The 27,618-nt window shown below is 31.6% G+C and overlaps 1 protein-coding gene across 1 annotated transcript in view; it reads left to right on the top strand.

Annotated features, from left to right (window-relative positions):
- Positions 1-27,618, top strand: part of LOC131846076 (small G protein signaling modulator 2-like) — a 43,084-nt gene that overhangs the window by 9,465 nt on the left and 6,001 nt on the right. The window contains exons 3-14 of the mRNA XM_059195296.1: positions 921-1,073; positions 13,634-13,797; positions 22,128-22,347; positions 23,195-23,312; positions 23,781-23,887; positions 24,196-24,320; positions 24,786-24,845; positions 25,092-25,228; positions 25,456-25,553; positions 25,773-25,911; positions 26,032-26,216; positions 27,206-27,350. Of these exons, the coding sequence (XP_059051279.1) occupies positions 921-1,073; positions 13,634-13,797; positions 22,128-22,347; positions 23,195-23,312; positions 23,781-23,887; positions 24,196-24,320; positions 24,786-24,845; positions 25,092-25,228; positions 25,456-25,553; positions 25,773-25,911; positions 26,032-26,216; positions 27,206-27,350 (1,651 nt within the window). The remainder of the gene's footprint in view (positions 1-920; positions 1,074-13,633; positions 13,798-22,127; positions 22,348-23,194; positions 23,313-23,780; positions 23,888-24,195; positions 24,321-24,785; positions 24,846-25,091; positions 25,229-25,455; positions 25,554-25,772; positions 25,912-26,031; positions 26,217-27,205; positions 27,351-27,618) is intronic.

Here is a 27,618-nt window from a genome sequence, read left to right as displayed (position 1 = left end):
TTTCTCTAACCTTCGGTTATCTATACATTGATGCGTTGAACATCAAACTTTTTTATCGCGAGGATTTAGAAGTTTGCAATTTAATGCATCTTGCTCACCATCTGAGTAGTTGATATATATCTTATTAATTTTTCTTCTTCTTCTTATCTTATTAATTGTAGTGCTAGCTTAGGTTGCAAAAGTATACGTATAGTTCATAGTTTATATCTTGAACAAGACCATAGATAAAACTTTTCTTTCATTTATAACATATAACTATTATAGGTACTCTATGTGAATAATTTACTTCTTGCTGTCTAGAAAAATATACTATGAGGTAGGCTCACAAAATATCTGTGCAAATAAAAACGTGTACGAGAAGTAGACCAGTAGACACTCTGTAGGACATTAATTTATCGTTTGATATATTTTCCAATTTCGTAATAAGAAAAGGGATAGATCTATTTACTGATAAATTTTGGCAAGGGAAATGGACTTGGGAATTGTAAACGTTGATAAAGTATATAAAAACATCAGTGGTATAGGTAATATATTAGTCACTTTTGACATTTTTCAGGACTAGGAATATGGTCCTATATAACGTGAACTACTTTAATAATAGTAATAATGAAAACGTGTATATTATATTTATAAATTAAGCAATTGATTAGGTTTCTCTATATTCTATTAGGTATTTAAAATTTAAGAGTGGCAATTATACCTTTGACACCTGATGATACAGGCTTGGTAGTCACTTTCTTTTTATATCTCTTGGGAAGATAATTTTGATTGGTAATGATGCTTGGAAGTTTTAGTTTTATATTAAAAAGCATAAGTACACATATTGGGGTCTTTATTTACATTACTTATATTAGATTACTAGAAGAGTAGGGAATGTGTTTAAGTAAAAATCAGACAGATAAACAATATTTTTATTCTAGGCTGTTACCCGCAAGTTCGTTCACGAGGACAGTGGTGGTGTCACCGCATTATGTGGTGCTGTTGAAGCATGCCTTGGACAAGGCCTAAGGAGGCGAGCACTTGGGCTCTTCAAAACGAGTTCCACGACTGCTCTACTTCATAAAATTGCCAAGGTTAGTTTTACTACTTATATTTTATCTTTACGCTAGGGAAGTAAGTAATAAACATGAATTGGTTACTAATAAAATACTCTAAATAATTATTTAATAAATAGTTACATTAATAATTTTCATAATAATTATTAGATTCATCATCATCTTGCTTTAATTCCATTATTAGGAATCGCGCTATTTGTCGTCTTCTTACATTGATCCCTATCGGCTGTTATAATATAGTGCAATATTATTCTACTTTTGGGTATTTTTTTCCAAAAGAGTATTACTACCCTGTTGGTACGTACTTTACTCCATTAGTTGCTTTTTAAATATACAATAGAGATGAAAAGGTGAAAATAATAGTAAAAGAATCTTATCAAAATCCGTTGCGTGCGTAGAGACTTCTTCTATACGGAGAAATCGACGACAAAAACTGCGACTTAGTTTTTACTATGCTAACGACCCCGCCTCTCTTTGTACGGGCATAGTTTACTAAATTTGCACAAAGCTTTAAGGAATTCTACACCTACACTTTCCTCAGAAATCATTCTATTGATTTATGAAACCATAGTTTTTAGTTTATCATTGTTTTATAATAGCTGTGACTCCGATTTTGTCCACGTGGAATATACGACGAATGTCGAATTTCCGTTTATCCTCTAATTTATTTTACCCATAAGGCTAGGCAAGGTTTGAATGTTATATTTATTTATTTTTAATCAACAGTCTAAAATGTAAGTTTCATGCTTTTAGCTTCAAAAACGTTTCCAAGGTCTTTAGACTATCTGTGTATTTCATTTAAATCGGTTTAGTAGTTTTGGTATGAAATAGCGACAGGTAGACAGAGTTACTTTTACATTTATAATATTATATTACTAAGGAGATATACATATATAGATACAGATAGTAGTTATGTTGTTATGCCCACATTAGCAATGAAATCCACAAAAAAAGATAACACACTAATAATGTTTTCATTAATCCATGTAGAGGTTAGTATTCTCTCCAGCGAGGCGTTAAGACGTGTTTCTACTTTGTTGTTTTGTTTTATAAACTTGCTGGACAGTTTCTAATGAGAGTTGGTAACTTCATGTATTATTACTACATTTGTATTTATTATATGATAATGCTATTCATTATCATCTAACCAGTTATTCATTGTGTTAAATAATTCATAGCTGAAATTTAATTATTAGTATGTTTTATTATCTTATTATCCCGCGATTACAGCATGGTGTTTTTTAAGAAAGGTATTTTACGGTTTGTTAAGGGCCGGCAACGCACACTTGACATTCCTGGTGTTTCAGGCGTCCATTCCGTTTACTGTCAGATGGACCATATACTTGTTATATAAAAAAATAGTAGCAGTGGCAGCCAACATGGTATAAAAAAATACGTCAATACAAATTCTATCAATAATATATATATTCTCCTGTTGTAAAAAGTTCTAAAATCACATTAAGAGCCAAAAGGTTTTTTATATAACTGGAATGACAAACTGTCGGTCGGTTCATCTGAGGAAGAGTGATAACCATTGCTTCTATGTATGAATAGGACTTTATAATAAGGGACATAACGTGGTCATGTGACTCTTGTAATACCTACCCTCATGCGTTGCCAATATACGAGTACTAAGATACCTTTGTGTTCTTTATACTGCCATATCCCACCCTTCAACCAAAACAAGCTGCTTGGCGCCTGAAATAGGCGAGACTGAGGTACGCAGACAAATTTATGCAAAGTTTACCACGGCTGTCGTTATCATTGACTTGTCAATTTTCCATTTATAGTTATCCTCTAATAGTATTGTAAAATAGTCAGTCGTATTATAAAATCTTTATTGTAAATAAAGTACAAACGAGTAAGACATGAATAAGTTTCAATCTACAATGGCGACTTAACCCCGCTGAGCGTTCTCTTGCAGTTAGCTCTTTGAGGAGCTGAGAGACATCAATAGGCTAAACGAGGGTAAAAGTTGTTATGTACATCCAATTATACTTATATGATATTTTTATATACGAATAGAGTAGATATTTATAGCGTATAACTTTTTTCCATTCTCAGAAGTTAGGGCATAAGCTCTATCCTGGTTAACTTTGTTTAGCGTGCGATAAATAAGAATAATTGTTTGTACTATCCTTTTGTTCTTTTGTAAATAAAACAAATATTCTGTACTCATGTAAAGGATCTTGTATTTTTCCTCCAATGAATTAGTTCAGACTGACAAATTTAGTTAGTGTTCTGTGTTCTTTTTTAAAAGTTACATTATATAGCAAAATGAGGTTGCATACATTTATAAGTAACACCTAACGTCTTAGACAATAATATGGTATGATAATTATATAAACTTAGATAGAAATATTTTAATTTTTATTGTTATGTTATTTATTTTCTTCCAAATAAATAACATAACAATAAAAATGAAAATATTTCTATCTAAGTTAGGCTAGTTCATTGTACTATAATATTTAGCTTGACATAAAAAAAACATACTTATACATTGAAAATAATTTCATTCCGATAGAACTTGAGACGGCTGAGTGTGTTTTCAATTACATCACGGAAGTAATAGGTAGTTGGCAAACATTTTATCGGCACGAAGGCACCATATTTCATTTATTACTCATGTCTATTATATAGCCATAAACGTTCTTTTACTAAATTAGCTCGACCCAGAATCTAATCTCGTACCTACGTCATTCGTACACAGCGACGGGAAGTGGGGTTTATTTTTATTTACATTTAAATAATTTCATTTAACTTGTCATAACATTTTATCCATTTGTGTATTAATTTAAGTTTTTGTATTAATATATTTTTTATATAGTATATAACAGTATTGTTATAAATTTAAGAAGGAAACCATTAATTATAATATTAGTTAATGCATATATGTATTCCACGATATTTTATCGACAACATGGCAATAAAATATCATGGAATATATGTATTAACTAATATTAGAACTAACTCGTAACTCGATAATTCGACGTAATTCGATACATACTAATATCAGAAATGCGAAAGTTTGTCCGTCTGTCAGTCCTTGAGTCTTACCTTGTTCTGTTATCTTTTCATTACTTAACGGTTGAATGGATTTTAATAAAATATGAGGTGATGATAGGTAAGCTTTGTCAAATGTCAAACAAAGTTGACCATAATAGCCAGCTTTTAAGTAATTCATATTTGTCAGATTTTGAAAGGAGGTTAAAACTAAAAATTACCGTATTAGTAAGATTATTAGATGTGTTCAGGCACGGTTCTATGAACATGTGCCCCAATAGCCATATATAATATAAAGACTGCAACATTGCAACGTCGGGGGTTCAGATGTACAAAAACAGTAAACCATTAAAGTACAAATTAAATATTTTGATTATAATCGCATAACCCATAAGACATTTATAATTATTAATATATTATATTAAAGCACAGTCTGAAATCTATGAATGTAATTTCTAAAACCTCAATTCACGAATAAGCGGAAACAAGCTGTAGGTACTAATAATGTTATTAATTAGAGATTCACATTTTATCACGTGAATATTAAACATATCATCATTAAATGCAATAGACCGACCAGCTAACGCGTTTAGAGTGTTATTACGCTGCACATATAAAATGCTACATGCACACGCTTTCAAACTCCCGCTGTGGCTTCAATAAAACATTCAGCTTTTTCTAACAAAGCGACGTACGTAAACGGGTATAGATATGGGCATTGTAGATGAAAAGAAAAATGAAAAGAATATTTTCTTTTGTATTTTTATAGCATATAGAAAATGATGCCAACGTGTTAGCAAAGTATTATATGTTTTCTGGAGGCATCTAGTAACTATGCTTTCTCAAATTAGTTAGAAGAAACCTAATTAATTACAATAACAATTTTCTTAAGATAACAATACTGCCACATATATTATAGAAATTCACAAAAGACTTAATAATATTAGCTCTGTCTCACATATTCCAGCCGCGACGGACTTTAGCTTTATAATCGGTGTTTCTATTAAAGGATGAGATATAGCAATGAAATGGCAAAGTACGACAGCATGATACATTAGAATTCCAGCATCGCTATTAGAATTCCAGTAAAGGCAACGTATAAGGTGTTCCAAGGTTGTCAACATATGCAATTCCATTAAGTTTTAAAAAAGATAAGTTAATGAACCTATTACTTAAAACACCTCTATGGAAAGTTATGCTCGATGCGGGCTTGACTTATTTTTAGTTTATGTATACGTAATGATACGTGATGTTTGCGCTTACCATTAACAATCTAACAGCCACGAACAATTTGCCCGCGTCATAAATGAGCAAGCTTGTGTCAATTTAGTGTGTGAATATGTTGGGGTGCTTTTAACAATTTAAACAAGAAAATGCTTTTAGTTCGCTTGTATTTTACATATCTATATATAAATAGTATTTTTTTATGTAACACCAAATAGTAAGAGGTAACTGTCGTCTATTTACTCGTATATGAATAGCACGATGGAAATAAAGTAATGTGGCGCCCAATACCCCACATAGGGCGGATAGCGTTGTCATTTCGAGTACTAAAATGTTATACCTTTGTACTCTGTAATTTCACTTTTACTTTAGAAAAACTATTACATATCTACAAAAGTAAATTAAATTTATAGGCGCCAAATTTAGGCCTGAGGATCTTAGGATTTTTATGATGTGAGTTAAAGAGCTCTTATGGAAAACTGTTTTATTTTGTAAAATACACAAAATCGAACGGTTAAGTAATTACGTGTGTTAATTAACAGCAAGGAACATACTACTTATCCTATTGGTACAGTTGACATATTTATAAAATAGCGAGCGGGCGGACGGCCGCGAGTGCTCCTGATTTGTCGGCTTGTTGGCTTTGTCGACAGTGTTGGCATTGTCTGTAGTGGTAGTAAGGTTTTATATTAATAATGTATATAGATTTTATTAAAAAGGGACATCATAATAGATACATGTCGTGGAAAATAGTTTCCTTGTTGTAATCTCATTAATTATATTATGGATATTTTTTCTTCTCCGGTAATATTAAACCTCAGGATCAGAGAACTCCATTGAGTTAAGCTTCTTTCGTTAGCCGAAACGATTGTTATCAATCACGTTCATACTTTCTTTTGATTGAGTATATCATGAACGCGTTGCGTTATCTAATGAATGATTAAGTATATAATTAATAGTAGACACTGGATCCAAGGCGTGAACCCTAAAGAAAGGCGTGGGAATGAAACATTGATCACTACGAATTCTTATTTTTTTTGATCTTTAGTTATTTTCTTCAAATTAATAGAAGATGCTACAATTCCGACTTAGTGATTGGATTGGCAAACAAGATAACTAAGATGTCATGCCCTATGTATCATGTAATTTTACTGCTTTATCAGACCATACCGACATAAATCTCACAAGAAACCTGCTTGGTGTAGGGAATAATTAAATAAATTTCATATTAGAATTTGGTTCATTTCAGTACAAAGGTATCGCGTCGCTTGTTTGCCACTAGCCAACAATATTCTTATAATGGAGTACGTGCGAAAATTCGTAATGTAGGTTACGAGTTCGACTCTAGAGGTAGTGGGTGTCGACCTTGTTGATAGAAAAACATCAACAATAGGGGGCGACTATACGACTAGGCTATGAACGCGTATTAGGTAGATAGCAGTATCTATTTGTACTTACGCCATAACGGAGTACTATTACGTATTCTGTGCCTCAGTGTTTTGTTTTTCAATTGAAAGGGTTTGACGGTACAATATCTATGAAGCTACACTACACAAAAGAGAATTTTCTTGTTCGCAGAAAAAATCTCATGTGACTTAATTCCAAATAACCAACAATATATTATTCTTCCGAAGTAATCAGAAAGTTGGTTCTCTGATTATGCTTAAAACTTTCCTCATAAAATTATCTGAATAATGAAAAATACCGTACTATAATTTATGTTATAAACAATTTTAATCTTGTTGGGACACGGCGGGTGACTTTGACTATTTAAATAAATTGATTAATTCTATGATTGAAATGGTTTTCTGTATAAAATTACTATAATATGTCTTGTACTTATAATACTTGGATTTTATCAAATCACAACTGCCTTAAGAAGAATTTTGTTAATTTTATTGATTTATTTATGTTAAGCTTCGTTAATTCTAGATAATATTTAATGATTCCTTTTGCAGAGCAATGCTTTGTCACTTATCAGTTTTAATAGGAACCAAACTACCTTATTATTCTGGTGGTAAATGTATGAGTATCGCATGGGGTCTGTTTTATCTATTTCTACCACAGATAATTTTTACTATGCAAGTAGTAGTAGTAGCAAATACTATATAAGTAGCAATGCATGCCCATATATTTCACTTAAACGACAAGTAACTATTGGTGACATTTCAGAGATAAGAGTTAGCTCTAAACAGTAACTTACTACACTTTAGTTTTGAAATATAAAATAATAAACAGCTTACTAGACCCTCAGTGAGAAAGTTCGACTCAGGCTTGATCAGTTAGAAATACGAGAGAATGTAAATACAGTAATCCATTATTTTAATCTGTCTGCAAACTTAATTTACTTTGCGAAGCAATCCGAACCAAATTATATTATGTAAATTTTGTTTTTTTTTTGTTGTAATAGATCTTTGTAGAAAACCCTTTTTGTGCGAGCATTGAAATGGAAATTTCCTATGTTATTAGTTACTTTCGGGCATGTTGTTTGAAGTAAATAAGCTCTCTAACTTTCATCATGCAATTTAATTTATTGATTTTCGTTAGATATAATTCTTAGGTAATTATATCTTTATAATGACAACCTATTATTGTTCAAGTTTCGTACGAGTCCCTGCTCATAAGTGGATAGGATAAATACTCTGCTTGTTTTGTGGCTATATATCAAGTCATCCTGAGAAAGAACAGTAATGGCTATAAATTGAGAATGATGCGTTTAAAAAAAAAGACGCCTGTACCCCGTAAATAATTATAATAATGCTGGGATTTCATTTAAGTGAAATCAGTATACTTATATAAATAACTTGGAATCGCCGAATAATATTTCATGTATAAAAATTGCTACAATCTTGCATTTTCCCAGCGTAGCTTATGGTTAACTAGTGTATACAAATAATCAATAGAATAACAAGTCGAGTGTGCAAAATAAATCAGGACAATCTTATATGGGAATGCTCTTAGTAAACCTAGATACGACGGCAAAGTGGCGCGTGTAGTAGGGAGAATAATAAAGGATTAATGGCGCAGTCGCGCTAGGGATGATCGATATTAGAATGACATGGATGTTAATATCGATGTCGATATCGATTTGTAAGTATCGATACTTATAAATCGATGTCAAAATCTTTATGTTTTCCCTAGATTTATTTATATTCTGGATTTTTTTGGCCGCCAAAAAATTGTCAGATGGCATTCGCTTACTGTAACCTATAGACGCCTGAAACAACAGGAGTGACACGTGCGCGTGGCCGATCCTCAAAAAACCTTAATATTATGTTATCTATACCTTAATATACCCTTCTTCAAAAACCCCATGCTAAGAGCCCACATCTCTGGATACAAAGCTCGGCATTCCGTATTCTAAGTGTATAGTGTTATAGGGTCGTAGTAAACATCGATGTTTTCCCATTAAACATCGTCCAACCCTAAGTCACACTGCCTTAAACCAGATGCGAGCCATTAGGCTGAATAGGCCCACGATATAGCCCCGAATATCAACTCTAAGAGAAAAATGTGTCTACATCATTAGACGTCAAACTCCGCTCGGCGTCGGTACATTTTTTACTAAGCCACTTCGCATATTGAACTTATTTCCACACGTGTATGTAGAACTTTGCTAAGGTACCCTCCATTAATATTTCGTGATGGAAGATAATGTATATGATATTCTACTTTTATAGTAATAAATTATAAATTCAAAATGTGGCTATTTGTCTGTAGGGTTGCCGTTAAGATGGTTGATAGATCTCTTTTATGACAACAAATATACTGGAAACTGCGAAGGCCAAAGTACTTCTGGCATCCGCCGGATATTGTACACGAATTTAACGACATTTCCAATATACGAAAAAAATGTGTTGTTTTTATGGAACAAATATTATTCCGTATTGTTCCATACCCGTGCAGGCTTATACTAGGACAATGATCACAGCGTGGTAAAGACTAATGACCGCACATGACATTAATTAATTAAATGTCTTTCACAGGACAGGTACATATTTATAGATCAAGGAATAGTAATAACATTTATATTTGGAAATATAAAGTACCATTCTAATGAACATATTCATAACAGGAGGCTTATTCAGAGGTGAACAATAAATATCTAAAATGAATTCATAAGTATTCAGCCAGAAATAAAATTGTAGGTAAGGATTTCAGCTAAATAAAATGAACATTTAAATTCCGATGGCAGACTGACATTTATTACGAAACGTTTTATAATATTGATGTACTCGTATATATAGGAATGTTTCAATGCGCACAAATTTATTACTTTAATTAAAGACATATTTATTATATTGTAACAATTTTGGTCAAAACATTTTTGAAAGATCTACAGATGGACTTTATTCTAGATTAAACGAATAGTTTTTAAAGTAATGCTTTTGAGCAAAACTGCTGGATGTACTTAGTATTATAGTAAAGCACTTATGAATAAAACATATATTACGAAAGGTTCACATGAGTGGTTTGGAGTGAGATTGAATACCCACCTCTTGAATCTAATACATTTTTATGAATATTTCAAGAGTTGGAATTTCGACCTCCATCACTGTCACAGTCCCTTTCTTCTGAGCTATAAAATCTATATATGTATGTATTTAAGAATTTTAAAACGTTACTAATTATGTTTAAGTTTTTTTTTTGTTTAATGTGATTTCCGCATCATAGTGATAACTGTCGCTTATATATGTGATATGCGCCACGGACATCATGTAACATACTACTTCTAGTTACCATTCCAGAAGACTAAGTTGTCGTGTAGGGTGTAGATGCCCTACAATTTCACTACAATATTCCATCCCTCAACACATCATACATCTCCTTACTGGATGAAATAAGTGAGACAAATTCTAGCCTCTGTATGAGTATTTTAACCGCCAAAGACTCTGACCCAGAGGCACACAGACATCGCAGTATATAGTCTACCTCGATAACTAAATCGGTAGGTGAAAAAGAGGATTGCTAGTAATATGGACTGATGATCTTATTGCTAGAAATATACCAGGTCAGGTTGACCTCCACGCGGTTCCTCCTGGAAATTATCGTGATAAATTCTTGATGAATTTGTCACGATAAGCTAACTGACCTGATCTCATGCTCATCTTGTTATCCTCCACTGTTGCCCCGCTATGGTAAACTGTTAGCGCTAGCGTGTGTACAATTCCATTGTCATCCATAAAAAAAAAAAACCAAAGCAGTAAATCGAATTGAATTAAATAAAATGTATTGTAATTAATACTTGTAGCAATTATGAAATTTGTTTAGAATCCACATAGATACTACAGTTTATCTCCTGAGTGGGGATGTCTACTTTTAGCGTTAACAAGTTAACTTTTATTAACAGGTTTTAAAAATAATTGAATGTAGTAAAAACATGTATTCTAGACCCTACAAAGTACCTAATGCAGAATAAATGTCCCTTATTCTTATATTGTAATTGGAACTTAGATTTTTACTTGATGAGTTTCTAAGAGTGGCTAATAAGTCGCAATTTCAATGACGTCCGCAATACGTTGCGTATATGAATAAAATGGGTGTTGCTAATGTCAAGGGTTCACCTCAATTATTTAACGTTCGTGTTTGTATAATGTAGCTAGAGATCTTTATATTTTATGCATGTTTTACACGTCACTGAGAATATAATATAACCACTATGCGGTTTCTAGCGATTATTATACAATATCTAACATTGTAATATTCATAGGACACATACTCTTTTTGAAGTTTCTTTGTTCTGCGTTAATATCAGAAATAATATACATTTCAAAGAGAATGGTATTTTTCGTTTCTAATAATACGATATTATAGCTACAAGATTAAAACTTCGTAATGAATAATTTGTAAATTTTAACATTTCAACTTCAATGTCTCAATCATCACCTAAGGGGTTCAAGAAAACAATCTTTTTATAATTGGAATATATTTTATGAAATCTCGTTTTATTTTTAATCTAAGATCTCTACTTGAAAGATATATACTTTTCAATTACTTATCATCATGTTATGGCTCTTAGGAGTCGGGAAATTATAATAATAATATAATAGTAATTAAGAACGTAGATACAGTGTGATTTACTGATATTATCAGCCTACTACCACAGATAACATAATTTTACATACTACTACTAATCTAATCCATCTGGCATAATTCAGGAAGTACCTAAGATACCGGTCGGTTTTATTTATTCAAACATCAGATAAAACCACAGGTCAATGCTAGTAATATAGAATGTGTGTCCCCTAAATGAAATTAATCATTCGTGACACTATAATCTACATATGTAGCTAAGTGAACATCACGCGCTCCTTTCACCTAATCAGCAATGTTTATAGGGTTACTCATGAAAAAAGAAAGATAGGTCGCTGCCCGTTCTCCAAAATAAACATCCTTAAAGAAATAAACGAATGTTTTCCAACATATTTTTTTCATGTGCCTATAGCTATGGATACAGACAAGTTACTGTATAATCATTCTTTCTTGTCCATTTATGTTGCGAAAAGCCGTAGACCTTTTCGGTCCCTTGGTAGTGTATTGTAAATACAATTTTCTTCTAACAATGTTATGTTATACAAACTAAGTATAATCTATCTTATATCAACCTATAAAACCCAATTTAGTGTGTTTACTGTTTCAAAGTAAGGTTTTGTTGTTTTACTATCGACTATCTACTACCGACCCGATATGTGAACAATATGTACACTAGTTTGTTGTTTATTAATTAGATTACAATGTTAGGTACATTGTGACCGAAACATTACATAATATGAACGTATATCTATTTAATATAGAGAAGTACCATTCAATGTTAAACGTAGAGATCTAATATATTCTCAAATTGACAGCCTATTTGTTTAATATCTAAGTAAATACATGTGAATGATTTCAATTGAAATTCTAAGTATTTTATTTTCCTATAAACGTTTTACTGTTTTTTTCTATACATCGATTTTATATTAATGTAAAAAGTAAAATAATATTTTTACTTTCATATCGTATGAAATTTCATATATATATTTAATCGTATGAAATTTATCAATGAAGTACCGAATATTATAGAGGGCCTGGTCCATTTCATTTGATGTTATTAAATTTCAAACTGGAACATTCATACAATATATTTTTTTATCTTTAACTACCTTACGCGCGCGACATCGTCTGTATTACATTTACTATTTAGATGGATTAGCCCATTTAGCTTTATACATTACTTAGTAGGTATAGATTAAATTGTATACACAAATTTGATAATTGTAAATGTAAATTAAATACAATATATTATAAGGTTTCTATTTACGATTCCTCGATAATATTAAGAAAAAAGTTACGATAAATATGACGGATGTTTTAATGGAGCCTATAAATTAATTGAAAATAATACAACATAAAACTCTTATGGATATTGATTTATAAAAAAATATGTACATTATATAAACTATACAAAAATTGCCTAAATGGCGATTGTTAGATACTACAATACGTGCGAGAATGCTGGGATGAGATTAGTACATAATCGTGACATATGACCCTTTAGTTATTAGTACATAATCGTGATATAAAATGAAGACATATGCGACTATTATCTTCTCATCTGTCTAATAATGTGACTACTGGAACTTGTCCATCGTGTACTACAACCTGTCACAATGGCTTTACTAAGTCAGTGTTGTCGAATACCTAATGAAAATAACATTGCGATAAATATACCAAGCCTACTATAAATAATTCATATTAGTATTAAAGTTGTAAGTCTACAAAAAGTATTTTCAGTTTAAAGATTTCAATTTGAAGATTGATTTTTAATGATCTACTTGAAACGCTACTAGACAATGTCTGAAAGTGGTTCGAAGACCTTAATAATGCATGAGTTGTTATACTTCTGTTGAGAACTGTTATATTCAATGTGCCTTGTCAAAAGCTTTGAAACTTCTATATTACTTTGGTTTAGTTGGTGACTCAAGAAAATTTTTAGTTTTTTCTTATTATACGAAAGAAATGTTACGAAAAGTCAAGTTGCTTTGATACGTAGGATTATATTTTGCCAGTCATTCCACAAAATGTTTGTAACATTTTAAATGGCAATTCTTCAAGTCAATGAATTCTCGAATATACTATCTTAGTATGTACCAATATACCTACTTACATCTACATATGTTAGTCCCTATAAGTAGTAAAGTAAGAGAGGTAGGTATAGGTAATATAGGCGTAAGTAATTGTAGATATGTTTTGTCATATCCACGGAGAATTGATGCGGGTTAAAAATTTATACTTCAGGGAATTCCTACGCACGTTCCAGAATGTATTTGGACTACTTATGCGTTTTAACTAATATGGGGAATATGTTTTAGCACTGTCCGGAAGCAGCACTGGTATCTGCACGGGTATTGGCTGCTGAGGGAGCACCAGCGACGCGTTCTGCGTCAGGTGTAGAGAGACGACCTTCTGCACCGCGGCCGCCTCTCAGCAAAAGGGGGTCAGGGTCACTATTATCACAGGCGCCTCCACAGTCCAGGTAAGATAAAAAACAAAAGAAAAGAAATTATTTATACGTGGCTGACTAACGCTTAGGGAGATTTCAAATTTTACTCCGGTTGATAACTTTTTTATTTGACATTGATTGATTGATGGCTTTGACAATAAATATTTGAACATTACGTTCCTTGACGTATATGTAATCAGATTTATCGAAGAACGTAGTGGCTTAGTAGCTTTTATATATATATAAAAGGATTCCATAAACGAAATGACAGCGAGTAAATCGTAAATTACTTACCTCTGTAAGCATGCAAATTACTTAGAGATGACAAATCTTCAACATTCTATGTTTAATATTATAATCTGATTATCTCTGAATTTACGGCATTCGAGGAGCAATTATTTTTCCCGGGATTTTACTGCGAAGATTTATTAGGAAAATTAAATTGTTCACGGATGCTGCGACATCGTAGCCAGATAAATTTATTTATTACAAATACGAGGTCGTTTATTACAGTTTTCTTGTTTATGGATACGAGATATTGATAGACAGATTTGTTATGTATACTGTCTACGATTACATGTGAAGTTTAATAAGAAGTCTAACTAAAATTTCAATATTAAATTAATCTTCTAAATGTAACGAAAACTTACAGGGCTATACCAACCGATGAATATTTAGGTTTGGTTAGTTTATTGTTTGCGGTAAACATGATTATCGTAATACAGACTTGTCTAGCTACTCGTATATTTTTGTCAAAAGACACCGGTTGGCAAAAAGTGTCATTGCTGTTTATGTATTCAGAATCTAATTAACACAATGTTGCTTTATAATTAATTTATTAAAATTTAATTGCTTAATATCACTGAATTATTATAATTTTGTATAAAAAGAAATAATCTAATTACTTTAAAAATATTTTCATTTTAGTACGAATATTATTTTTTCTGAAAGTAACTATTGTTAGCGTTTACAAAATACTAATGAAATAGTTACTTGTATTTTAATATAACAAAATTGAGAACCTTGCATATCTACACAATACGAAGGAATCATTTAATGAGAGTACACTGTCGTCCGGTGGTAATTCAACCTTGTACGGTCTTGTGAGGGGTTTAAGAGTGGGGAGAGTTTAGTGTGACGTCCGTAGATCTCAAAGATGTCCATCTTACAGGAAGTAAGATGGACATGAAACAAATCAAATTGAATAAAACGTGAACGTATTTTTTTTTGTATTAATATTTTTTCTCTACCCTCCAGTTCAGTATACAGACATAATCGAGAAGAACTGGCAAGAAACTCAAGTGTGAATACATGTATTTAATAATTTTATTTAATGCAGGAATTTAGGGTATTATTATACTGCGATATTATATAAAATTCTCTTGTTTGTAAAATAATTTTCGGGGTATAATTGTCACTTTCGCCGGCGTTCTTAATATAAAAGAACATGTTAAAAAGGAGAATTGTCAAAGAATTAATGACAGTTATTATAGTCTAAAAGTATTTTTTATAATAAAGCGGAGGCGCGATTTGACCCTGTTCGCTACTCAAATGGCAGTTGGGTGCCTACTAACTTATAATTAAGCGAAACTTTTTGGAAGTGAATTTAATGCTCCAGTTACTCTTTGGAATTTTAGGTGCGTGCTTGATGAACTTCTTAGAATTTGTTATCTATATTGTACCAAATACGACGCCAAAACAAAAGTTCATATAGAATTTTCATCGGGTCTGTTTCCTACGATAAGTAAATACTTTTTTTTATTAGTTGAACTTTTTAGAATTGCTGAGAATAAATTAAAATAGAAGATAAATAGACATGTAATTTTTTACTGAAATTGAAAACTGAAACATTAAGTAATGATTTTTTCTTTTAAACTTGAACAAATGGACATGGACACCTTTTTGTTATGTCAATTATTGCTATATAAAATGCGTAATTTAAATTGTGCTACATGCCTGCTTTATTTTATAACAAGGACAAAATATGAGTAAAGTATACTATTAGAATCAATTGTATTGCAGCTTAAAGTAGTAAACATACTTAATTTTATTAGAAAAGTCTTTAGAATTTAAAGCTCAGTACAAAGTCGATCATAAATATTTACCGGGAGCTATAATTTGTTATCTCTGCCTCGGGAGAGGCTTTACGAAGCTAAGTCCGCTTCTGGAGGATTAAAACCCTGAGTTACACGGATCACTATTTTTCATATGCGTTTCATTATACGTATATATACATATTTGATAAATATTATACATTCAATGTAGACATATATGCTTTATACAAATTCAATTATAATATAATTTTCTATTATTTCTATATAGCGATTAAAGTACATAAACCATTCGCCATAAAATATCATTGTTCCCATTTGAATGCAATCAACTGTTTTGTATTCCCATATTATATTAGATTTTTATTGAATATTTTTTCGAGTAGAAATATAGTGAAACTCGGCGGGCTGTACAAAACTAATCTTATTAAGATGTGTTTTTTTATTATTAAAAGCGTAGTATTATTATTCCTTGTGAATAGACAGAATCGACTGTTTGTATTGCTATATAACATTATGTCATTATTCATTTTCATAAACACACATTTTGATTAGTTACATCTTATATTATATTACATATTAACCTTATTATTTCGGTATATTATGTTTTATTATATTATATAAACTAGTCGATGTTAGAAGGGACGAGTGAAACATTAAAGGGAATTGTTACCCCTCATAAACGATTATGTTATAAATAGGTCCTGAAATTTGCTGACCTCTAAATCTTGACCTTGTATAAGTATTATGACATGGGTCTCATGGCTGACAACGCACTAACTATTCTGCTAACTCAATTGTGGTATAAAGCATTATACTCCAAATTAAAGTAATATGTTGAACAATTGCAAGTTTAAAATATTATTATTTATTTTTTAGTAGTGTATAATTACATGATATAAAGTAACTACTTTATATCATTTGTAGGTATGCGCAAAAATACTTTTCAATCTAGTTAAAAAGACTCACTATTTTTGTACGCATACATTTGCCATTTCCATATAGAGTTCGAAATAAATAATGCTGTAATTATTCCAATTTCCTGCAAAACACAATTTACCATATAATATACGCTGTGAGCTCAAAGACATTCCACATGCGATGAAAATTTCCAGTGAATTATATTCCACCGGAGTACCGGGATTGCAGGAAACTTACTAAATTACCTACTCTGATCTTTTGTGAAGGTCGCTTTTTAGACTGCTTTAGAGATTTTACCTTTTTATTGATTATAAGTTCAGGCGAAAGGTCTTAATAGTAAGGTAAAAAAATTATGTGTGGTAAATCTTTAAGAAACTAATTCTTTGGTTAGGCTGTTCAATGACTGATTTATGAGTAGGTTATCTATTTTCCTGAATATGTTCTATATTTATTACACTTTATTTAATTTGAATTTAATATTATGGGTCTGAGAATGATGTACAAATTAATGGAATATCAGTTCAGAACTGATTTTATATGACATGCGTTTTATTTATTGATTATATAATGTACAGACCTACTAGCCATGGATGTTAAATATACATTTACCTACATAAAGCAAACTTTTGATATTGTTACATAACTGTAGCATTTCTTTGTATATATGAGAGTGAGATGAGTGAATTCATATAGATACTTATATTGAATTTTCGTTGTACTGTTTACTTTATATCAAGCGATGTAGGCACTCATTACATCACGTAGGATCCTTATTAAAATCCCAATGGACTCAGAAGTGCAAATAAAAGTATCGGAAAGTAAATAGTCAAATGTATGATTATTATTCTATTTTAGAATTAAGGACATTAGGATGTTAGATATATTATAAACTTACCTTGAAATCAATCCATCAATCAGTCAATTTAAAATACTATTTATATTATACATACAAAAATTTTGTAATATATATAAAGATTTTTTTTATATTGATAACTATTTTAATAGTTATCAATATAAAAAAAATCTTATTACAGTTTATACAAAGTTGTCTACGTGTGGATAATACTATTTCAGCTATTTCTATCTTTAACCAAATTTGCTTTGTAAGCTCTTCACTCTTTTGAAGAGAGAAATAGAGATAGTTAATTAGAGACTTCCGGAATGTTACCCTCTGAAGAAAGAGGGATATGTCGCTGTTTAATTACAGACTATCAGAATGGTGACGACGTGATCTCAGTGGTACTGTTCATGTCTATAGGCGACAGTTACCCTATTCTAATCGGTGAGCAGTCACAATATATTCGTAATGTACATTCGGCCTCGTGTGAAAAATGAAAACATGGCAGCATTTCTTTCTATATTGTTCGTGATTGCTGACATAATATACTTACCTAATTTTGATAGCTTCTTAAAAAGAATTTATAATACTTTTAGGCTGTTACAGTATTGACTTCGTTAAGGTCATTGGTACTTTATATTAAAAATTCTGTTTAATCTTTTTAATGTATAAGTACCTACTTTGGTAATTAATCTGAGCACTTCCGTAGTTGCCGTTATTTCCGAGAGATTTTAGAAAATGGGCGAGAAATTAATCATGAATATAGAGTTTAAACTGATTGAAAATCAGTACTATTTTTTATCAATAGTAAAATAGAGTAGAGACTATATTCCATAAAAATATTTCATAAAGCGATTAAAAATGTAAGTAAATATTGAAATTATGAACAAAGTAAGTAGTAACTATCCTAATTGAAATTATATGGGACGAATCCGAATTAGTCTGTGTGTTCACTAATAAATAATGCATATACATTATTTATTATTATAACATAATTGATATGATTCCGCAAAAGAGATTGCGCATACAGAAAATAGCTAAAAAGAACCTACTTCTTTTTTAAGTTGATTATATAAATATATAGATAAACGAGATAAGTAGGTATTTACATATGTACCTATATTTTTTTAAATGAACAACAAGTTCTAAAAACTGTTCTTACGTACTTAAATGTACATATCTGAATATGCGGAGATCAATTTGCAAAAGAGTATTATCCCACCAATTTCCTTCCAAATCACACTTTTACGTGTTCCGAATACATTTAAGGGGTATAAATTTACATTGAGTCATCCCAATTCTGTTCGTAAAATAAAATTGCGGCGTCGCGTCGATATGTTTAGAGCTACGTTTAACTGGTAATCAATAAAAAATGAAACGGGAGCATAAAATTGAATCCATACTTGGGTACGCACTTATCGGTTTAGGTGTATTTATAAATTATAAATTATATATCAAAACAAAACAGTGATTAAAATAACAAAAATACAATGAAATATTGGTTTCACATATTTAAATTCTATAAAAATATTCCAAGGAATGTCATAATTCGATATAGACTATAGTTATATGTTTATCTCTTTTATGTGTCTTCTCTATTGAATCTGCCTGTACTGGTTAGCAGGAAAAATAGTAATATAAAAAACTTGAATAAACTTAAAAATTATAGTACATTTAAATCACTTATATGTATAAATTACTACAATATCCTGATATTTTTCGTTTATTCATTGGCGAAAAATAAACATAAAATAAAAAGTTAGTAATATAGATTGATCACGTCATAACACGTGAAATTCAGTAATTCACATCTTTTTGGCTTTACGTAATTAGTACCTAAATAATCTTATTATAAGCTTTAATATTAACAGCTAAATGCGAACAATAACATGATAATGTAGCAAAATCTTAAGTTACTCACTTTGCTAGTACTTCGCCGAGCATAATATTGAAATCCAATATGACAGAGGAAGACTGTACAAAGGCGTCTGCACGGGTATACTTCCTTTTCACCTGTGTAATTTATTCTGCTCCGCTAAGCAACTTTGTTACATGTTATATCCAGTTTGAAAGGTAAGATAATTGAGAGTGAAATTACAGGGCACATCGGCTTTGAAATAGCGACTCATGTAGCTTTTTATTTATGGCGTAGCATTTTACTGATCACTTGTTATCACGTTCTACTTTTTTTTTACTACATGATCATGACTTGGGTTAGATTTATGAATTTCATCTGACTGAGTGCTAGTATAGACAGTTTAGTACAATACTGGTTTTCTTCGAGGCGGCTGACCTTATTATTACGACCAGCTTATTACTTACTTAGAACACTTCGATCATATTCTATACATTTAAGTATTTAATATGTCTTATCATAAAGCTGTCCTATCAAAAATTTGGGGCATTGATTATTGTTTACGATCAGGTGACCCGTCAGCTTGCCAATTCAAATTCCATAAAAAAATATCACATGCTGCCGAAGCTAAAGGTACCGTAGACCACGTGGCCACGTCCAGTGTGGACGTAAGAAACCTAACTTTGCGTGTCAAATTATATTTTTGACTGACTCTCCACTGAAGCAAACTTCGACATCAAACCAAACCAAAGTTAACACCAGAGACGACGGTAACCTAGCTACGTTTGACTCAAATACTCATCGAATTGTATTGTAGGCATGTCAAGTGTTACTTTCACCTCGACATCGAGCACAACAACCGTAGTGGTATGTTTGTTTGTAATACTTAGTATCTATGTAAACAATTACAGGGTTGTAATATTGTTCAGTTGTGATGAAATAATTTCACTAGATACAAAATTCAAGGCTACCAATTGCCCTAATCTGAGTGAAACTTTCCACCTAAAACTTCTGCTACTTTCAACTTCCACTTGATTTAATTTGTAACAAAACACAACAATAACAACAATGTCGAATCAGTTGCTAATCATTTTTCATCATAACTTCTGTGTATTTAATTAATGTAGATTTTTATCATTAGTATATTACCATAACACAATAAATATTTGTAAAAGAAGTCTTCTATATTCATATATACATATACCAGATATACATATGATTGCCTGTTATAATTTATGAACATTCATGTCACTATTATTACCAAATTTTGCTTGAGAGTCAAAATTAAATTAGCTCTTATGTTCTTACTAAATTAATGTCGCAATAATTAAAATTTTACTGCGGGAATCATAAATCCTTAACTTTATAGTCAAGTTATGATTACGAGATCATAAAACGACTGCTCGAGAATACTACAAAACAAATATCTGATAATATAATATTGAAAACGTTAAACGTTAAACGTCATTTAGAAATCGTGCCCGATCGTTTTATTGATAATCTCTGTAAATTCAGATGAAATTCGACCCGCAATCTTTATGTATACATTTCATAGTCTTGTATATAAATTTATGACATTGTACTAAAAACCTCGACTTTAATTTTACTAATATTAGTATGGACAGGGCAGCCTGAATAAATACATACTTTCGATAAATAGAACTCCAAAAATAAAAACTGATAAATGTTTGTATCATGGAAAGATATGCAAATTAAGTCGGCGAACCCTTTGGTCAAAGTACAATTTCCCACTTTGCAAGGACTCAAGAATATTACAGTTTCTTTATGAGATTGTTTTGGTTTACGACAGTATTGTATATCTATAACAAGTCCTTGGAATTATATTTGCTGTTTCGGTCTTATATCACAATCATAAAGCGGCTGTTTCATTGGCATAAAACTACGGACAGAGCGGGTGGTTGCCTGTGCTTTCTTTATGACCAGTTTATGGCAAGTCGTAACTAAGCTTGATAATCGAATTTATTTTTCATTGAAGTTTTTCTACCATAAATTGAATGCCAGAGAGATTGATGGTTGTTGTTTTATTTATATAATTAAATATGTAGTAACCACCAACTACGTAGATAAAGAGCAATACAAACATCACATGTGTCATTCATGCGTTGCCATTACACAGGACTAGCATGTCATTTCTCCGTACGTTGTAATTTTACTCTATTATCGCTACCTTTAACCGAAATGCATTTTACTAAGCAAGCTGGTTGGCGATTAAAATTGATGAGACAAAGTTAAACTCTACATCTAGACTTTGTACAAATTGTATAGCAGTAAATGATACTCATTTTGGATAACTGAAATGTAGTCAGGTTGGGCAATTGAGTATTGATGTGATTCTATATAAATTTCTGTATAACATATGAACATAGGCGAACTTTATATTTGTGAATCTAAGGTATTTGCAAGTATTTTAATAACTTGTTAATGATCTTTATACGAGTAATCTTTTTCTCAGAAAATATGTGGTACCTTATACAGTATATACATATATTTACTAATTATTATTGGTGAGTTTGAATCTTGTCTTCGAAACACCAAAAAAGTTTTCTGTTTTATATTTATAGCTGATTTAATTTCGTGGTAATCACTAATAAATCAAACTTATAGCTTCTAATTGGGCACCAACTGATATTAAGAATCATGTAATTATTATTATTATTCATTAACTGATTTATTTCAGATATCTATGGATCCGCATAGCTCTATTCGAGCGGCAACTCGCAAAGATAATTGAGCACTTAGTGAACAATGCTACGAGGTACTATGAACGGGATGCCTTGGTCGCCGATCCAGACTACGGCAGCATCCTTAGCTCGTTACTCGTCGGCCCCTGCGCGCTAGAGTATTCGAAGGCCAAAGCACCGGCTTGCTTCTGGACCGATCCGCCGGCTGACGAATTGGTAAGTTTGTCTTCTATAGTTTTTGTATTTTTTTATGGTGTCCCTGCGCTAGGGTCTTGCGCTAGTGGTATTCGCTGGCGGGCCACCAGTGGAGGAAGTAGGATGGAATGAAGATGTTATAGAATTGATAGATTGGTCAGGTCATTGTGAGAAATTCACGACAAATGTTTTACATGAAGGACTGAGTGGACATCGACCTGGTTTTTTTGTTAATTATATCTATCTACATTTATATTTATGATGATGATTATGATTCGTTAGATACTTCAGAATCTACGACAAGTTTTAAAATTTTATATTATCGTAGTTTTTACTGTAGATGTTTAAGTATATTTAAAAGAATACTATGTGAGATATAGAAATATGTATATCTTAAGTATTATCGGCCGTTCTCCACAGGGCTATTCTTGAAGATTTACCCCATAGTGACAGTAGGTAATAAAAAAGTTTAAAACGTTTAAAAGTTTATACAAACTGCGCTCACAAGTCAACAGACAATGCAATATTATAATGAACGCGATAACGTGGATTGATACTACAACTAGCTAGAACGATACGGTAACTATGTAATAAAACAATATAAACCTATCAAGATTGAGTTAACTTGATTAGCAGTGGTTAGAAATTAAGTAAGTAGTTATACAAACCTTTGATAGTGGAGTACGCACGTGTCATAATAAGTATATAAGAGAAGTAGTTTGTTTTTAAATATAGAAATATATTTTAAGGTTATATTATATTAAAACTAGATTTTTGTCTATTCTCTGAATGTTGTTAATGGTTAATACAAAAATATTTGTTGCGTAGAATATTTATAGGTTTTTTGTAATATTTCAAACATATACAGGTGCAAAGACATCGCATGTCAGCCGGGACGACCACTCCGCCGTCTGTTCGAAGACCGATCCTCAACTTTAGGAGGAGTTTGAATGCTTCCTCTGATGACAGTGTCACTACAAACTCAGGTAGACATTTTGTTTAGTATTATCTACCATACATACATTACTTGAGTTACACAGCAAGTATTAAAAATACAATTGATTGGAATCAAAACTATAATATATACCTACATACTAATTATTAATTTACTCTACAGGTTAAAATACTTATAGATTAGTAATATTTCCGCATTGAATATTTTGGGTCCTATACTTGCCAATGATACCGGAATTAAACAAAATAATATAAATCCATAAATAATTAAATATTGTATTCGGACAGCAAATTAGCAGACTACAACGTTATAATACAATTTACTATAATTATAATATTATTTCTTATCGACTACTAATGTTATAATATATATATATATAGTTGTGAAATTGAGTAAAAATATATTTGAGCATTTTGCTTTTATTAAATAATGCGGAAAGACTTGAAACGCTAAAGTATCTAAGTAAACTTTAATTAATAGCCATTTGGTTGTTTTATAGGTACCGGAAAAACGGGTGGATCAAGTGCCAAAGATTATGTTGAAAGTTTACATCAGAATTCAACAGCTACTCTACTTTATGGGAAGAATAATGTACGAGTGCAACCGGTAAGAAATCGACTCATGTTGGGCGCCATTTTCAATTAAGAATGTTTGTCTCTAATCTTACTACTCAAGATCAGGCTGTGTGAATTAAAATCCTTTGCATGCCCATATAATAAACTGAAATTCAATATGTTTATATGAAATACAATATGCTTACATGCACTGAGATTTCGGAAACATTGCCAATTTAATAACGCAAACCAGTCACAAGTTGGTAGAAAATGTTGATTTAACAACCAAACTTAATATTATAATGAAGGTCGGTTTATAATAGATTACACGATTTTAAACAACGTTCAACGATTTTATAGAAAGATGTAGAGGAATCGATGCCTGGCTACCTCAGCCTGCACCAGACGGCTGCAGGTCTCGTAATAAAGTGGACACCTAATCAGCTTATGAATGGATATGCTGAAAGCGAAGGAATAGACAAAAGGTATCAATACATTTCTATTTTAATTCTCAACTGAATGTACAAACTATATCTATGTTTTATAATTATAATTAGTTACAAACATCCTTTTAATATCAAATGTATATTAAAATTTACAGTTGCACTTTCATAATTATGTATTTTATATTAATATTTTTTAAATGTTGCATAGTAGTTTACATTTTCCATTACATTGTTTTGTTTACATTATTATTTTAATTTGACTGTGATGTGTTAATTCTACAAAACAAAAGTCGCGCATAATATACTATTGCTTCTCGTGTGCGACTTTTGATATAAATTGTGTATTAGAATAACATAGCAGATTTTGTTGTATGTACTATAAAGAGCTTATCATCCTATTTGGAACTTTTTTGTGTAGCAGTAGAGCTGATTTTGTAGTGTGTGTAGCTATCGCTGTCACCTAGTGCATGCGTCTGCGTGTCAAAACACGTGTATTCTGTGCAGCATTGCTCCCGTTTGCACCGTATACAGAAGGCTCTGTTCTGGACCCCTCTGTATAGACTGGTAAGTACAATCCATGTACGTAGACTAAATGCAGTTCTAAGATATACAAATGATTGGTTCAAAAGTCAAAAGATGATACGGTAAGAAAGGGAGTAAATAACGAGATGACTGCGAACAGGGATAAATGGGAAAGGAAAAGATATTACTCCGACTCCAAATAAATGGGATAAGGAAGAAGCAAATGATGATGATTCTTAATGTAATGATATTGGTATTAACAGTTGTGTTGTCTATGTATGTTTGTAGTGTATACTGGGCGATGTCGCTGCAGGTGTGCGTATGGGAGGTGGTGTATGTACACGTTCACCGTTCGCAAGCGAGTGATGCTCTCATACTTGTCGGCCAAGATGGCGTACAACGACCACCTATACAATTTCCAAAAGGTATAGTAAATTCAAATTTTAACTTTGAATAGAACATAAATGCATTTATTAGTCTATTTGTACTATTCATTTAAATAGACCATACAAAATTAAATCATATAATATTATTATAAAATTCATCTTAATAACAATTTAATTCTTTCTGTAGTTGAAAAAATAAAGATTGTCCTTAATTTACTTACAGCTTTCTTTGCTTTAATTGTACTTCTTTTACTTTCTTCTGACAGGTGGTCATCTGTTGTCGTTCTTGAGTAATCTAGAAACTGGGTTACTACCTCATGGTCAATTAGACCCACCATTGTGGTCACAAAGAGGAACAGGCAAGGTCAGTTTAAGATATATTTCGAGCTGAATAGAACATTTATAACTTTACCTACCTTGTTATCCGTAATATAAGTTCTTACCTGGCTGACTCAGATTCAGTGTCTGAATACATGTGACTTTAAAATAAGTTATAAGTATTCAAAGGTGCTTGTGCCCATTAAAAGTTAGGTTTATTTAATTAAAGATTATTTCTTTTCTATATATTAAAATATTATTCTAGGTTTTCGGTCGTGGTAAAATTCGGAGACGCCCAATGCCGAGTCTCTGTGAGAGCGGGGAGACCGAGGAAGCCGAGTGGGAGGAAGCTGCCGGAGATTATGTTTTCCGTATAGTCAACAATGCTATTACAGATAGAGAAGGTATATAAATGTTGATAATAAACATAGTAGAAGTAAAACAAAAACCCAGTACAGAACATATCACGCTATATGAATGCAGTAGTTATGTTGGAAGAATAATGTAACAATATTTATCGCTAGCAATGCGTCGTTCTCTCTTGGAGCGGTCGATACAGTCGCCGCCGCGTACTCCACGCCGCCCGCTCGCATCCACTTCTACCACATCATCGGACTCGTCCACAATGTCTGTGGACTGTCCACCTTCGGCTGGATTCAATGGACACCCTCCACAGATCCTGCCACCGTCTGTACAGTACAACGAGGAGGTAAACTATATATTTTAATAATTACATAAATAGTACGTACTTTATCCTAACATGATCTACTCTGACTGTATGGGCTGGCGCGGCAACATTAGACGATCAGATGTTGATGAAAGTGGGTCACCTTATAAAGAATTCTGCTAGCAGTGGGCCCAATGGTGACTTCAATACTAACAATCCCATTCCATAAATATCACTTTGACATATTACAAATCATTATTGTTGTAACTGGCTAATCAGATATGTATTTTATATTCTAAATTTGTATTTGAATTTATAGTTCTTTTATATTACATTCTTGTTTTTGATACTTCAATTCCTTCATTCTGTTCCTAATTGTCAGTAGTCTATATTAATATATTTTCTCCATTTACCTAGTTTTTTTTCTTATTACTACAACAATTATGTAATCCCAAACTAAGCAGTGCTAGAAATCATAATCATTTGGTCATATTTATAATTTTTTAGTACTTATACGTGTCCATTATCACTTGTAGTATCGGTACTAGAACCTGAGACAAGATAGACATACAGGGTAAGGGTACTGGAGAGCTAATAGACGTAATATATTTTGTGACATGATTATACAAACAACCGAATCAATCGGAACAAGGTAATGCATGTAAATGTTTGTGGTGTGCTAATCGGCGACCATGAGGAGGCCAAGAGGAATATGAAACAAATAGATCAAGGAAGTCAAATATGTGTGGACCTTGTCTTGATCTTGACTTGTCTGCGTAATAGACATTATTAGGCCAGTTTATAGCACTAAACATATGTACCACTGTATATAATTATTTATTCTAGAATTCACACAGCGCCGTCTAGTCTCAAAATAAGCAAAGTTTTTAAAATGGTTACTGAAACAACTGATAAAAATACTTAAATATATTTGTTTAATAACAGAATGGACGCTGACTAAGCTACTCCTAGCTTAGTTTAATAATACAATAATTCATTATGTATAAATAAAAAAAAACCTGTATTTTCAGCCTGCGTCAATTGAGTTAGTTTGCAGCACGATGCGTCGTCAGATCATATCGCGCGCGTTTTACGGCTGGCTTGCATACTGTCGACATTTGTCTACGGTTCGAACACATCTAAGTGGTTTAGTGCATCCAAATATCGTCCCTAGAGGTTCGTGGTTTAATTTTACAATTATTACAAATAATAAAAATATAACTGTTAACTGTCCATAGATAAGAGATATATCAGAAGTACTATTATTAAACTTAGTATTGTTTTTATTCAATTGCTTCACCAATAAAAATCCTATGCATGTGTAACGTAATGGATTAAGCTATTTTCTAATATATGTATATATATATATATATATATATATATATATATATATACTATACTGGGACAATGAATCTGAAACTAAAAAATTTAAGACAATAACTAA

The sequence above is a fragment of the Achroia grisella genome, unplaced genomic scaffold (genome assembly GCF_030625045.1).
Source record: "Achroia grisella isolate CSIRO2021 unplaced genomic scaffold, CSIRO_AGI_Agris_v1 utg109, whole genome shotgun sequence".
Taxonomy (NCBI): domain Eukaryota; kingdom Metazoa; phylum Arthropoda; class Insecta; order Lepidoptera; family Pyralidae; genus Achroia; species Achroia grisella.
Note: the sequence above shows the minus strand (reverse complement) of the source record. Positions and strands in the feature narration are given on the sequence as shown.